This window comes from Diabrotica undecimpunctata, chromosome 2, assembly GCF_040954645.1.
Source record: "Diabrotica undecimpunctata isolate CICGRU chromosome 2, icDiaUnde3, whole genome shotgun sequence".
NCBI lineage: Eukaryota > Metazoa > Arthropoda > Insecta > Coleoptera > Chrysomelidae > Diabrotica > Diabrotica undecimpunctata.
The window spans coordinates 172,440,946-172,458,112 of NC_092804.1; the positions used below are offsets into that span (position 1 = coordinate 172,440,946).

General features: G+C 31.0%; 2 protein-coding genes across 2 annotated transcripts in view; both read right to left on the reverse strand.

The window, feature by feature from the left end:
* The window catches only part of LOC140435219 (uncharacterized), a 32,380-nt gene extending 28,767 nt beyond the window's left edge, over positions 1 to 3,613 (reverse strand). Inside the window, exon 1 of the mRNA XM_072524015.1 lies at positions 3,262 to 3,613. The gene's annotated coding sequence lies outside the window, so the exon portion shown is untranslated. The remainder of the gene's footprint in view (positions 1 to 3,261) is intronic.
* A 5,065-nt stretch (positions 3,614 to 8,678) lies between these two features.
* nac (GDP-fucose transporter nac) lies at positions 8,679 to 16,312 on the reverse strand. Its single transcript, XM_072521553.1, has 6 exons — positions 16,070 to 16,312; positions 15,815 to 16,013; positions 15,276 to 15,501; positions 11,806 to 12,098; positions 10,928 to 11,138; positions 8,679 to 8,813 (listed from the first exon to the last, which is right to left on the reverse strand). Exons 1-5 carry the CDS (start codon positions 16,132 to 16,134, stop codon positions 10,929 to 10,931), a joined length of 993 nt encoding a protein of 330 aa, XP_072377654.1. The 5' UTR covers positions 16,135 to 16,312; the 3' UTR covers positions 8,679 to 8,813; position 10,928.
* Positions 16,313 to 17,167: the final 855 nt, after the last annotated feature.

The window sequence follows — 17,167 nt, forward strand, 5'->3', positions numbered from 1 at the left end:
TGATAAGATCTTGATTTAAAAAAGATACAAGAACATGTAGCTCATTTAACTGGTAATTGTAATACTCATTTTCAAAATAAATTGAGCTTTAAATAATTTAATTTAAGTTAAGTTACAATCAATAAATAAATAAAAAATTACAGTGCATTAGATTACCAGTAAATAATGTGAAACACATGTGAAATAGAAATGACATAAAAATTGAAATGTATTTCTACAATGTGTTTATTTACTATAGATATGCTGGACACTTTAATATTTCGATACGTTGCATTTTTTATAAATGGGAAACAAAATATGATATTGTAAGCAATGATATCACAAGATAAAAGGCCAATAATACTTGAGTTTATCGTCTGGCTTAGAAAAACAAACAAAGAACGCGTGTTCTGTGTTGTGTTTAGTTTAGTAAGCATTAAGACATAATTTGTATCTGTCCGCGATACATACAAAAATACCTTCCCTTTGAGAATTAATTACATTTTACGAAAATAAATATTATTAACAGTTTTTTCTACGTTTTATTCAATATTATTATAATTTTTATTTTGTTTTCGTGGTAAATAAGTTTTTCACACACGCATCCACATAACCACGGAACATATCTACTAACGTAATTTTCAGATCCCAACTAAATTTTTGATACGGCAACTACGCATTTGTGACACCCGCGATTAAGTACCTCTCCTATCTCTCTTAGAATAAGTCCTTTTCTATTTTCGCGCATCTCACCCGCCAGCTCTCGCTTGTCGCATTGTACGTCATTATCGGTCTTATTGTTAATTTATATATCCTGGTTTTCGTTTCCGTTGTGAGGTATTTGTTTCTCCAGATTGTGTTGTTGAGACATCCTGCTGCTCTGTTTGCCATGTTCACTTGTTTTTGTACTTCTTCTTCCACTTTTCCGTAGCTTGACAGTTTTATTCCCAAGTATTCAGTTTCCATCACTTGTTCTATTATTTTGTTATTTACGACTAGTTTACATCTTCTCGGTTCCGCTGATATCACTATCGCTTTAGTTTTCTCTGTTAAGATCTCCATGTTGTATATGAGCGCCGTATCTTCGAATTCTTTAATTAATCTTTGTAGGTCATCTTCATTTTCGGCTGTTATTATGGCGTCGTCGGCGTAGCATATTATCCTTATTTCCTTTTCTCCCATTCTATATTATCTTCTTTTTTTAACTTTCTTTATGATTTCATCCATTATCAGATTAAATATTAATGGGCTCAGCGAATCTCCTTGTCTAATGCCTGTTTCATATATGATAGGTTGCGATAGTTTTCCTTTACATCTTACCATAGCTATGTTATCTTTATATATATTCTCAATGGTTTTTACTAAATCCAGTGATATTCCCTTTTCATATATAAATGTATCGCGTCCCGAATTCTCACTCTATCAAACGCTTTCTTCAAATCTATCAGACACATATATGCTGGTTTGTTGTATTCCAGCGACTTTTCTTTTATTTGTCTTATTACAAAAACTGCATCCGTGCATGATCTTCCTGTCCGAAATCCTTGCTGTTCCTCTTGCAGAGATATTCGTTCGTTTATTTTTGTTGCTATTATTCTTTGTGCAAGTTGTTAAGCATTTTATTAAGCACACTGGTAGTACCAGAAAAAAACCCTTCTTTATTGCTAATGGATAATTATCAAAGTCAGTTATCGATTGAGGCAATCGATTTATGTAAAAATAATGACGTTACAATCCTAACTATACCGCCACACTGTACGAACAGATTACAGCCGTTGGACGTAGGCTTATTAAAATCATTTCAAACTTTCTATAATGCTGCAGTAGATGCATGGATGATGAACCATCCCGGTCAGACATTTACAATTTATAACGTAGTAGCTTGTGTGGGCACAGCATATCGACGAGCAATGACGCCAGTTAACATACAAGCACTTTTCGAAAAATATTTGTTGCAGTTGAAGCTGCTGCTGAAAATATAAATGAATCTCTATATGTAGAAAATCCAGTTCCAAATAATACTGATGCCACGAAAACCTTTGTTGGCCCAACAGTTTTTAAGGGTTATCCTAAAGCTCCGACAAGAAAATCTAGGGGGGGGGCAACAAAAAACGCAAAGGAAAGACGATGATAGCTACGGATACCCCGGAAAAAATGGAACTTATTAAATCTAAAGAAAAAAACCAAAACAGAAAAAAGTAACTAGGCGCTTATTAGATAGTGATTCTGATGAGCAAGTTGAAAATGAGATGGAATTACAAGATTCCAGCGAGGAGAGGATTTTATTGGTGAAGATCCCTAACCAATTAGTTTCGAAGATCTTGATCGCTCTCCTAATAATGGGAATGTGCTTGTTGAATTTAACTCTAAGCAAAAAACATACTATGTAGGCAAAGTTTTGTCTCAAATAAAAAAAAAAGATTTTGAAATATCGTTTTTAAGAAAAAGCGCTAAATGTGAAAACATGTTCTTTTTTCCAGTTGTCCCAGATGTCTCACATGTATTAAAAAGAGACATTAAAATGATTTTGCCGCCCCCTGTAATGCAAGGGTTAACTAAGCACCAAAGTTCGCTTTTAAAATTTGAATTAAACTTTGACAGTCTTAACGTAAAATAATTTTAATTATTGCGTCTTAGTGATCCCACATTGAATGGAACAGTGAGACATTTAGTAATTTTTAGTTTTAATATTTTTGAGGTGTTATCAAAAAACGACATGATTTTTCAGTTCTTGTTTATGTACTAAATCTAGAGGTACAAAAAAAGTTTAAAGTAGCATTTAATAAAAAAGTTATTGTCATTGAAAGTTTTGCGTCTCAGTGTTCCTACCACACTCCTAACTTATAAATTCGTACATCTATAAGGGCAAAAATTCGGATGGAAATGGACGACCAGATGATAAAAAGGTATTCGGTAAACCAACACAGGCCATAATGCCACTTGCACAACCACTTTTTGGTTCAAATATATCAATCTTTTGAGGATTGCTTCACTTCGTGCAGATTGGTGCAGCTCATGACACAAAGAGGCTTGACTTGTAATGGTAATTGGTAATCTGAAGCAGAACAAACAGAAAATACCTGCGTTTGTGTATCATCAATAAATCTTAAATATCTACCGAAGAAATTCAGATTGCACATATATTATTATGTAAAATCTTTGTGAAAATTTAAGTAATGTTCATATCATGTAGGATTTTTCTATGGCTCAATACACTATAGGTAAGTTATTGGTTTAATTATTATCAATAAAATTGTTATTACGGCATAAATACCTACTTACCTTTTAAACTTGTCGACGATTTTGATCACTACCATGATATGCTATTTATAAACGGCTAACACTTGATTGATTAGATCGCTCTCAAACACGTTTACAAATTTGAATGTATTCCACAATCTCTATGCAGCGTAATCTCGGTGAAGTGCGTAAACAAAACATGAGACACAACTATTGGTAAGATGGAAATAAAAATAATTGTGTTTGACACAAGTAACTGCCTACTGTATTTTCAATATTGACGATTGTACATATCTGAATAAACACACACGAGTTAACACATTGGGGGAGAGATAAGTAATAATGTATTAGGTGATAAGATATGTATATATATTGAATCGATCGGTCGTTATCGCCTTAACAATATAATGATATTAATCTGAGGCAAAATATTTTCTCTACTACTGATTTTATGGTACCGGATAATATTAATGGTTTTATTGGCTGGTTTTATATCTCTTTTATTTATGAACGTATGCCAAATAGTTGTATATCCTAAACTGTTAAAGTTAGACATTTTATAATTAGATAGAACATTTGTTTAAAGTTTACTATACAACACGACTGTCTATTTATTGAATTTCTAACGTGTTTTTGAGAATAAGCGCATCCACCAATTTGTGGTTAACGCCGTGCCGGCATAAAAAAGTATTTTAAGAACTTTTGTTATGGATCGATTGGGAAATACAATAGTTAGTAAAATGAAAACAAACAATTACGAAATGCTTGAAATGAAACGATAGAAATATAAGAGTACTGAGATCAAAATTAACTAAAAGAAATCAAAGATAAGTAATACTAAAGACCAACAGGGAATACGATGACAGAAAAAAAACTCTAATAATTAATGAAATACTAACATTATATAAGAATCTTTACACATCCAGCATTCGCAACCCCAGAACAGAACACAGAACTACTCTAAACGTCACGTTAGTCGGCTCGGAAACTCTCCCAAAAATATCTTCTTCGGAAATAAGAAATGCTTTACAACAAATGAAAAACAAAAAAGCTTCGGCGGCAACATTGTTTTAGATGCACTGAAAAACTTGCTGAATAAATACCATAAAACCGAATACCATACCTGTCGGAAAACGCCGAAATAATACGCCGATTCCGCGACCGGGTAAACGAACGATAAGGATAAATTTTTTTATTATATATTTTTTTATTTATATAATTTATTATTTTGTTAACATTTCTATGGTATTATTAGTCTATTATCGACCTTTTTCCCGATTACCTATGAGGTAGAGTCTGGAGGCGCGACAATTTCCAGTTTCCAGGTAATTCCAGATAATATTGACCGTAATTATATATATATATATATATATATATATATATATATATATATATATATATATATATATATATATACATATATATATATACATATATATATATATATATACATATATATATATATATATATATATATATATATATATATATATATATATATAGTTTTTTCATTTTCTTTGATGGTTTAAGCTATGATGATATCACTGCAGGTTTCACCAGAACAATTAAGGGGCACTGTAGAGCATTTGAGGCATATTTGTCGGCAACTTCACATACTTTCACAGTTTCCCTTGCATCTGCAGAAAATGAATTTCACAAGTTCGGAAGATGCTGGAGTTTTTCCAAGCTTTTTCCAGCCCCAATCTTCAGGGTTGCAGTGATTCCTGGTGATAAACCCTAACACTGTGGAAACGAGCTGCTTCTTGTGTTGGCGGAAGCGATGATAAGTTAAATGTAATTTTGGTCACAGTCTTGGCGAATCGTTTGTGTCTCATGCTGCCAGAGAATCACCTTTATTTCCACCATACAAAGAGTCGAAAAAACGTTCGTCAACGACAGCGGGCAAAGATGGCTAGACTTTCTCACTGAGAAATAATGCTGTTCAGTTAGCTAATTCAGGATGTTTCTGTAAAATTTTGATAAATTTAAGTTTTCCGATATTCTAAGCTACTAATGTTGTCGCATCCTGAAAAATTATGGAGAAACAGCAAATTCTCTGCAATGACGTCGCCATATTGTAACCATTTCAAAAGTTTCAAATTATTTTTCAAAGTTTCAAAATTTCATATTGCAAATATTCAAATTAATGTTGCCCACGCCATATTATATCTGCCAAGTGCGGAAGCAGTTAAATTCCCTCAGGGATCCAACTGCATTTCATAATAGTTCCGACTTTGGCCTCAACGTCCGAGCGTTCGTAACCTCCCTGTATTATCCTTTCTACAAGCCACACCATGTGATTTATTATTGGTCTTTTAATTACATAAATATCTATATAATATATAAATATCTTCTATATAATAGAATTTTTTCTCATTCATAATCTAATGCCAAGATATAAAATGGTTGTTTTCTTACTAAATGATTTCAAGTTAAGTTTCGTTTCGTATAAGCACTTTCATTTTAAATTTAATACCTAAACAGAGAGTGTTTATTTCTTTTTCCGGGATGACGTAATTCTCCTAGAATCTTTTAATAACTTTTTGTTCGTTACAAAATAATAAAGGTTAGCTTTGTTTTAAATTTTTCATTTTATTTCTTTGTCTGAGCTCGTTTAATAGTTTACCCTTACGAGGGTAAACTATTAAAGGATGATGCCCAATTCATTTTAATTTTAAAGATAGCACAAGCAGCTTGTATATGATTTTTGAAAGAACTACACCCAAACTCTCCCCGACATGAGCAAAAGGGCCTAGATTATTTGTGTACATAAGTAAATAGTTTGCTTACGTTACAATTTATAAAACTTAAAGGATAGTATAATTGGTGCGACTTACACCCTTTTGAAGGTTTAAAAAAATTGGACACTTTGAACACACAACATTGGATTGCTCCCTTCCTAATGCCACGAGCAAGACAAGAATGTCAGTATCCTCTGCTACGACAGTCACAGAATTATAGTCTTGGAACGCAGCAAACACAGAACGGATGATGACTGTATCTTCATCAGATTCAGCCGGGTCGACACTAAAACCCACTTCTGATAGAGCAGTTTTGAGAAGGTCTATAAAGTTTGTTGTGTTATTTTCATGACAAAGAAATTTATCTTGGAATAATATCGCTACAGCGCTTTTATTAAATTTTATCTCTGTCCATTGGTGCTTTATCGTGCGACGCAAGCGCACGAGGTATGGTAAGTTTTATGGTAGCAGAATGGGTCGATAATAAATTAATAACATTTTATGAAAATTTATATTTCATATTCATTTTGATTTCAGTACAGCTGCTCGATCATCATATCTTTTCCATCGAGCCCAATTTCCCTTAACGCCTGTATGATGGCCAGAACGGATGATGACTGTATCTTCATCAGATTCAGCCGGGTCGACACTAAAACCCACTTCTGATAGAGCAGTTTTGAGAAGGTCTATAAAGTTTGTTGTGTTATTTTCATCACAAAGAAATTTATCTTGGAATAATATCGCTACAGCGCTTTTATTAAATTTTATCTCTGTCCATTGGTGCTTTATCGTGCGACGCAAGCGCACGAGGTATGGTAAGTTTTATGGTAGCAGAATGGGTCGATAATAAATTAATAACATTTTATGAAAATTTATATTTCATATTCATTTTGATTTCAGTACAGCTGCTCGATCATCATATCTTTTCCATCGAGCCCAATTTCCCTTAACGCCTGTATGATGGCCAGAACGGATGATGACTGTATCTTCATCAGATTCAGCCGGGTCGACACTAAAACCCACTTCTGATAGAGCAGTTTTGAGAAGGTCTATAAAGTTTGTTGTGTTATTTTCATGACAAAGAAATTTATCTTGGAATAATATCGCTACAGCGCTTTTATTAAATTTTATCTCTGTCCATTGGTGCTTTATCGTGCGACGCAAGCGCACGAGGTATGGTAAGTTTTATGGTAGCAGAATGGGTCGATAATAAATTAATAACATTTTATGAAAATTTATATTTCATATTCATTTTGATTTCAGTACAGCTGCTCGATCATCATATCTTTTCCATCGAGCCCAATTTCCCTTAACGCCTGTATTAACACATCATGTCTTAAATTGTCAAAACTTTTTTGATAATTGATCAAGCAAACAAAGACATCACTTCTCTGGTAATAGCGTTTCTGCACCAATACTCCATGCAAAAATGTGCCTCTTGTGTTCTCAAACCGTTTTTGAAACCAAATTGTGTTCTCTCTTCACATTTGTTATAAATCCGCTCATGAATTACTTTTAAAAACGCTTTAATGTTTTCATTCATAGTATTAAGTTAAGATCGAGAAAAGGTCTAGTACTCTCTGTTCGCTCAACTTGAAAATATTTTGACAGATTTATTGTCGGAAACAAACAACACAAAAATTCTTACCTCTCATTATTAATAACTCAAATAAACTTAATGTTGCAGACTTCTTCCTTCATTCAAAAAAGAAGAATAATCATGAATAATAGGAGTGCATATTCATTAATTTTCATTAATAACTTTCTATTTGGAAATACTAATCTATAAACAATAATAAAAATACGAAAATAAATTTTGTTTTAATTATACACTTTTATTTTGTTAATAACTGCATGTAAATATTTTTTGTTTAAATATTGGTTATGACCACTGCCAGTCGGTCAAAATTTAACCACAGTTGCAAAAAAGAATTCCTAAATTTACTATTACAGACAGTTGTGTCTGTGATCATCGAACCGAGTATAATACCTGTGACAGCAGAAAATTCCAAAGATATGCAACACACATTACAGCTAGATATTAACTAGAATGTCAGATATGAAGAGAATAGTGCCAGATTTTGTATAGTTCGTTGTGATTTCTTATGATGTTATTTTTTGACAGTTACTTTTTCTAAAGGTTTGTTATTTCTTTCAGTTTGAAACATGTGTACATCGGCGTATTGAACTCTATAGATTTCTCTTTCACTTATCAAAGTAAGAATATTCAATCTGTTGGAGATTTATTTGAGTGTAAACATTGCCGTTCTTTGGAAATTCCTATATGGACAGTAAGTTTATTTGCTAGTAATTTTAGCACACTACTAAGTAAACCTTAGGCTTCTGGAAGTCTTCGGGTCCGATTTTGAATTTGTTTTTGTATATCGGTATAGACAGCTAGTTTTACATTTGTTGGGTATTATTCTAGTTGGTTCTATTTTTTCTTATAGTTTTATTAATACTTTTTTTGATTTCTTGTCATCTATATTTAAGTAGTTCTTGTGGAATATTATCTTATACCTGACTACTAGCATTGTGATCTGTCATTCCGTTTTTTTTTTGTAAATAATATAACTAAAACCTTCTAGCATATTGTTATGACCATAAGCTTCAAATATACTCCCATTTATTTGTTGGTATGCATACTAGTCTCTACTTGCTCAATCCCTTCAACTTTTTAATCTATTTGGTTGTATTATTAGGAAATAAAACGCCTGGTTGTTTTTATGTACATACGAGTATAAATCTATTTTAAATAGTATAATATAAACTCTGTTCATATCACAATAAAACATAAATCAGATAAAATTACTGGCGTGGAATATCAGTCAAAGAAAAACGACCAGTCATACCCTGAAAAGAAAATAAATGAGATTAGTCTCATCACTATCAATACCATATATTTATTATGTTAATAATTTAAAAATATATTTTAATTAATTTAAAAATAAATAAAAAAAAAATTGTCCTGCATTAGATATTTAAAATTATTTTCTGGAAATACTTTCTCTTTAAAGAAAATTACTATTTATATAAACAAAGACATTTATATCAACAACAAACTTGAGTCCCTTCTCGAATGATCGTATTAATTGAAGTTATACTTCTATACGCACGGTCGGCCTTGGAAATTTGCACGGGAGTGAATCTGTGAAACCTAGATTAGAGATAGAGAGACATAAGATATATTTTTTCTCTCTTCCTCTCTCGAGAATAAAAATGTTCCTTTTGTATATATATTTAATATTATAAATATATTATGTTATATATAATATTATGTACTTATATAATATAATATATATTAATATTATTATTTATGTGATATGTTTTGTATTATTTATTAAATGTTCATAATTATTTTAGGCTTTTGTATTTCAAAATAATCGCTGTATGACAGACAACTGTCAATTTTGAAATTCGTTAGTATCATGTCTAATTGGCAAATCTTTTACGTGTTTGGTTCATACGCTGATGTACGTGAGTTCGAATCCCAATATGAATTTCCTTTTTTATTTTTGAAATATTTAAAAACCTTACGTTAATGTTATTAAATATATGTAATATACGCAAAAATGCTGAATTTTAAAATAAAATGAAAATAATCATAATCCGAGTTGTTGGTTTTTTATTTTTATCTTCGTAAAGTAAGTTATGTATATTGGCAGTTTTAAATACTTATGAATATTACATTTTAATTTGTATTGTATTATTATATTGAATTATGTTGCAGTGTATTGTATTGTTATTTTTATATTAATAACAAAATAAACAATGAATTTTACTGCAGAGTATGTGTAAAATTTTTTTTTTTTTGCATTCAACTCCTTTTATACATATATGAAAATAAAAATATATATTTTCATTAAAATATTGATACAATCCTTTATTTACTATACTCCTATTACAGGTCAAATGTTTATATACAGCCAACGATGCACCATATACCTATATACCTAATTCTTTTTCTCTTTCTGCTCTCTCTTACCTATAGCATTAAATATGTAATGATTGTGCAGATTGACTCCCATATAAATTTGTAACGGCGAACGCGTGTATAGAAGTATAACTTCTAACGGCAGTCCCACTGGACTGCCACAACCCGTTTTTTTTCTATGTTAATTTTTGTCTAGTTCCATATTTTACAGAACGAGAACAACCTATTTGTGCTTATATCACGTTTTCCCCTTCTACTTGCTAATTAGTATTAGTTGTTGCTATGAAATATTTGTTATTACGTAAGATCTCCCTCAGTCTCTTTCTCTTTCTTTCTCTCTATAGCTATCATCATCTATTATCTCTATATATCTCATATATCAAAACATTTATAAAACTGAAGATAACAGTGCAGCGATTTCGATTCATTCTGATTTTTTATTAATTTTTTCCTTTTTTATGACTCCACTCATCCATCTAAGCATCCTTTCTCCCTTTTTTTTTCTTTCTGTTTCTTTCTATATTTCTCTTTTTCTTTCTTCTTTTTTATTTCTCCCTCTTTCTATTTCTTTTTCATTTCATCTCTTTCCCCCTCCTTTGGGGATTGTTGCACTATGTGATAGACCCATTGCCATTTAACTTTAGCCGGACTTTCAAAAACGTCTGTTACTCTGATTTTTCTTCGAATTTCTTCATTCAATTGGATTGTTCACAAGAATTTTCCAATTGATTTAAAACATTTTTAGACCAACATATTATATAGAAATTTTTATTAACCATAACCACTTCTATCTACATAAACATCTTGTAAAGATTCCAACAACTTTGACTGTGACTTTATCGACAGAATGAAGCTAAGGAGTTCTGAATAGTAAAATAAAATTACAGTTCAATAGTTATTTGAAGATATCTGAAGCGTAGGCATGATTGAAGATGGAGATATTTTGTTTAACCTACGTCAAGCTAATCAATCTTATATCTGAAAGTCTGAAAGGAAATAATGACAAAAAGAATAAGAATACAAATAATCTTACCTCAAACCCTTTGGTAGGCAATATTTTCTCTATGTCTTTTTTCCATGTCTCTCTGTTTGATCCAAGTGTAGCAGGCACTGCCAAATAAGACAATGATGTTTGAGCTCCACCACAAAAACGACTTTGTCTCTTGGTACCAATAAGTGGCCAGCACTGTTTGAGCACAGGCTTTAGCAGTACCAGATATATTATGAGTGAGTGCTGATGTATACTGGAAAAAGAAAAAGATTAAATCAATCGATTAAAACAAAGGTAAAGAACATACTATTATTTTTAGTAATACAAAATATTCTTAACATTGAAAAAATATATCCAAATATGTACTATATAAACTTGTACAGCCAGTCTATTTGAAAATTCTGATAGTGTTACAATTGCTAATTTGCAACAGTTAACAAAATAGCACTTGGGCTAAAGCTGACATATATAAAGCATATGTTATGTTTCCAAATCATTCAAACAATACAATGTATTTCAACCGCATTAAAGATGTCTCAAAAGAAGAAGAAACTATCCATAAAAGTCGTAAATGCACCACATCAAATGGCTCTGCCTATTAAAACTTTTCAGAAATCTGAAATCAAATAAGGAATTGATAATCTTGAAATTAGACAGTCCGAGAAATAATCAAATAAAGCAGAATTGCAAAGCCATCTGCTTAAACTATAGAGCTGGCTTAAACTGTGGTGAGTCTTCTTCTTTTTGTGTAGATATGAATGTTTTTCAATGTATCTCCAGTAAGTTGTCATTTTTTATCATTTTCTGGCGGTTATGTATAATGTATATTAAATTGGTGCAGCGTATGTTGTAAATCATCTGCACTTGACAAGAACTAGTCCTTCAACAGGCGATATATACCTGAAGGTAAATTTACTTACTTTTATTTGCATTGTGGTAAAAAATCCAATTGTAAATCCACACACTCCACCTGCTACAACGATAGACCAAAAGTATGGGCTACTGAAACTAGTATAGTTGTACAGCTCCTTAATTTCATTGTTTAATATCATTACAGGCAAAAGAAGAATACTGGCGTAAACATTATTAACATATGATAATGCCCAAACTTCTCCATTTAGTTTTGGCAAAACTTTTTTTGTAAAAATTGAAAATAATGAAAGAGATAGAGAACCCAGAATTCCAAAAACAAATCCTGGTATGGATAGGCTACCTAAAAAAAGAAAAATGCTCATTAACATATTAGATGATACAGTTTGATGAGCAGAAAATAGTTATGAACCTAAGTATTGGAAACATAGCTTTCTTATCACGGGCTACTGAAGGAATGCATTGATCAATGCAATGGATCGTGCCAGGGTTGAAAGATAAAAACAAAAAAAATGTAATTAAATGCAATAAAACACAATGTAACAACAAAATCAAATCGAATGAAATTGAATTGAATTAAATTCAATTAAAACTCATAGCTCTGTGTGTAGACGATAAGAAAGCTTGCTTCCCCTCTTTAGTCACTCTCGGAGTGCCACATCCTGTTTTTCTAAAGATTCTTTATATAAATATCATTTAAAAAACCTAATTTACACTTAAAAAAATTGTATTCTGAAAAGATTTCTGATTTATGAATAGAAATACAAATATTTTTACTCATAAATGGTTAAATTATCCTCTTTTTGACTTGGCAGAAAATTCTGCTTTTTAGTACTTAGCCTCTTATTCAAGTGTTCTCTTCAATTATTGGATCTAACTTGAATTTTTGTTTTTTTAATAAAAGTCATAGTTGTTGTCTACTCTCTACCTGATTATCTTATTTGTTAATCAAGTAATCAAACTCAAATCTTAAAAACAAATATTTTCCAAGTCTATGTCAATAAAAATTAAAAATATTTGTTACAATTTTCATTTGGTTATAAATTTTTGAATTATATGTGTGAAATTTTAGGAAATTGTTTTTAATTACAGAATAAGTAGTTGGACCAAATTAAATATTGTTTTGGAACTATTTACTGTTGGCATTTCTGTTCTTTTTATTATTATTTTTTTTTTTTGTAAATAAAAGTCAAATTGCAAAATAAATCCATTTGTATTTGTATAATTCTCTATTATTCTATGGAGATTAATGGAGATTAATTTTTTCCAATAGTTGAGGACCAAAAATACAGTATACTATATGAGTACAGTATACTATAAAACATAGTGAGATCTTTGTGCATGGGACCTTTCCATATTTAACTAGTTAATTTCTTGAATCATCTGGTTTTGTTTAAATGCAACAAATCTTAAGAATATTTGTGTGAACTCTTTCAATAGCTTGAATATGGGTGTTATAGTGAGGAGACCAAACACATGAACAGTAAACTAAGTGGGGTCTCAAAAGTTAACAATGTTTATGGATGGGATATTTAGAAAGTCTTTAGCACAACGTTTGATAAACCCTAAAAGTTGAAGTGATTTTGAGAAAACAGATGAGATATGCATGATGAAAATCAAGTACAACACCTAGGTCTTTTATCTGAGATACAGAGTCTAAAGGGCAACCATTAATAGTATAGATATGATTTGTAGGAGTTTTATTCCGGAAAAAAACAATTAAATGACACTCTTTAACATTAAGTTCCAATCCGTTGCTGTCACACCAATAGCTCAACTGATCCAAATCAGACTGTAGTTTTTGATAGTCACCATCATTCTCAATTTTCAAATATAATTTTAAATCGTCAGCAAACATTAGGAAAGAAGCAAAGAAGAAACGAGAGGCAATGTCATTAACATTTTGTTGAATTGAAGAGATCCTAGTTGTGATTCTGGTGGTACTCCTGAAAGTACCTTAATTGTATTCTTTCAGTTAGGTAGGATAACTACCATTCTAAAAGTTCACCCTGGATACCCAACTCCTCAACTTATTGATTAAAATCTTGTGATTTACCTGGTCAAACACCTTTGTAAAGTCTGTGTATACAGCATGAACCTGGAAGCCATCTTCATAAGATTCTATAAGGAAATCAGTGAATGTCAATAAGTTAAGTTCAGTGGAGCGGCTAGAGAGAAATCCAAATTGCTGGTCAATAAAATAGCCTTTAAAAGTTGCTGACAAATAGTCACAGACAAGGCACTCAAAAACTTTGGGAATACAACTTAGAATGCTAATAGGCCAATAATTGTTCACTTGAGAATTATCTCCAGATTTTAGTATTGGGGTAATAAAGCTATATTTCCAGTAGACTGGGAACATCCCTGTCTTTAATGATAGGTTAAAAATGTGAAAAAGAGGTATAGAAAGTAAAAAGCTAAAGTGTTTAAGAAAAAAAGGTGGAAAACCATCTTGACCTTTCCCCTTGTTGCTATCCAAAATGGAAAGTTTTTCATATATAGACGAAATGGAAATGCTAAATTGTGATAGGTTGATGTTTCCTGTTAAAAAGGTTTCATCCTGCAAATCAAAATCTTAATCACTATAAGTTTTGGAAAAATATTCAGCAAATAAATTGACAATCTCCATGCAGAAGAGCCAGAAATATTATTATAGTGCATAACAGAAGGAATATTATTCCTGTTTTTTTTTTACTGTTTTTCTGTAAACAAATTTCCAGAAATTTTTAACATTATCTTTCAGAGAGGATTCAGTTAGAGCAACTTAATCAAGATAGCATTGTTCTTTCAGTTGTTTAAAGTTAGCTCATAATAAAGAAAACTCATTATAGTCAGCAAGTAATTGAGATTTTAGATATTTTTTATGCATTTTCTTTTTTTTTATTATTATTTTTTGAGAAAACCAGACAGGAAACTTTTTTGCTGAATACTTTTTCAGGGGAACAAAAATATCAACTGCAAGGTAAAGTCATAAAACATGTTGATCATACCATCAAGACTTTTATCTTTAAACAAATCATCCCAGTTAAATTGTGAAAGAAAGTTTGTTACTTCCTGTACACTCATTGAGCGAAAGTCTCTATAAAAGCCATCTCCAATCAATTCTGGCTCATTGAAATATTGAGATTCACATTTAAAACCAAATGAGAGTGGAGGATGATGCCTATCCTCTGGGAGTAGGGCAGTCTCAGCTCTAGATACCTCAACCTCTTCATCTTGGACAACGACTAAATCTAATAAGGAGTTGTTTTCATTTTTACACTAATCTTGGGTGACATTTTTAATGTTTTCGTAAAATTGTTATTAAAATTGTTAGCTATGGTTCCTTATCCCACATGAAACATGATCAACTAACCACAATATGAATCTTACATATGTTGGTGTTATTGTCTACATTTATCTGTTAAATCTCATATTCTCAAAAAACTAGCGGCCGTTCATATAGAGCATATAAATGTGAAAGAGTTTATTTTTTTTGTAGAATCAACCCAATACTAAAATTAACTCTAGGCATACATACCTGCAAGATTTTCTTGATCTACTCCTAACCAAAATCCAGAAATAATCACTGCACAACAAGCTATACAACTTTTTGAAGTGGTCTCTCCCAGTATTAAAAATGTAAACATAACATTAAATATGGTAGTCAATGATCTTCCAATATAATAGTAGGCAACAGATGCATACTTTAGACACAAATTGTTGGTGCAGATCATAGTTGTAAACAAGATAGACAAAGGCATGACCTACAAAAATAATCATTTTTATTGGAATATTTTTTGGTCTAACATGCTGATTAAGTATTATAGAAAAGAGAAAAGAAAAGAAAATAGTTCAAATTTAAAGCTTTTGGGTACTTATTAAGAGCCATTTTGGAAACTAAAGCAAAAGCAGAGCATAGAAAAATGAATAAAGCAAAAAAAAAAAACAAGAGTTTTACACTAAGGTAATTACACCCAGTCCAACAAAATACATATATTATTACTGACAATTTTGGACTAAAAATAAGCTTACACCATGTTTTGTAGATTATAACTTTAAAAAGAACAAAGTACTTACTGCTTTAAGGGTATGCTTGTCCCATACATCTATATCTGGAAAGTTGAACTTATTGGGGTAAACATCACTCAGACTTTTCTTAAAGTAACAAATAACAGCTGTAATGAGTGTCTGTGTAAAATTTATAAACATAGGTGCATCTAAATTAATATTACTTAATAATGTTTTATTCACAAAAACAGTTGTAATTGAAACTATCCTAAAAAACAATAATTTTAATACATAATATTCACCAGTAAGTTTCTAAAAACATACCAATATCCACTTACAACTAAGAAAATTGTTACATATTTTGATAAAAGACTGTTTTCCATGACCATTTTGCTGCTGAGAATTGAGCCTCGGTCAGACTCACTTTATCAGATACCTTTATAATGCTTATAAATATATAAATATTTTACTTTTACATGTTTAGTCAAAATTTAAACAGATCTATATTGACAACAAGGCAAATTATACAAAATAAATATAACCTTAAAGATATTCAATCACAACTTCATGGAAAAAAGAAGAAGAATGGACAAGAATGGAAAATTCATAGGCGTAGACAAACATATTCAAGAATAAAAAATATTCCATAAAAAATAATATTTTTATAAATTTTTTGTACCGCTGGACATTTATTTCTATTATTTAATTAATTCTTCTACATTCCGTTACTATTTTTGTTGGGAATAAGCCACAATATAAGTTTTAAATAAGTTTATTTTTGACATTTCGATCACCGAACACCGGTGTTCGGTGTTTCGATTTCCACTTCAAATCATATCAAAATAAATGTCAACAAAATTTATTTTTGTCACATCACAGACAGAGACAGCACAGTATATAACACAAATAGTAGTGTAACTGGAATAAAACAAGTGGGGAAAGTAAATTGCATGTGTTCAACCGTTTGTACTGATGACGGCGCTACTAGTCACGTTAGGTGAGGTATGGTCATCGAGCAAAAAGACAAAAGAGGGAATCTAATCGTTATGAAAAGGCGACCAAAAAAGTGGCCTCTGATGGCGGACATATCCGGAAATGCGAATGCGCCAAATTTAAATTTTCCGACACTTATTAACAGTAGCTATAAAATAGTTTTCAGAATGTGTCTTAGACGAGAAAATTTTAATTAAATATTAACGATAACAGTCTAAAATGTGAAAGAATTGTTAAAAAACTTCAATATAAATAAGATTTCATGTGACAGTTGGGACAAATAATAACATAACCCAACTAAATTTGATTTCTTAAACAAGGAAAGACTCTCTTTCCTTGTTTAATTTGGCCTCTCAAGATGGCACTTCCTGTCTAACAATATTTTTGCCCCCACTACCTTTACATTCCCTCTCTTGTCTTTTTGCTCGA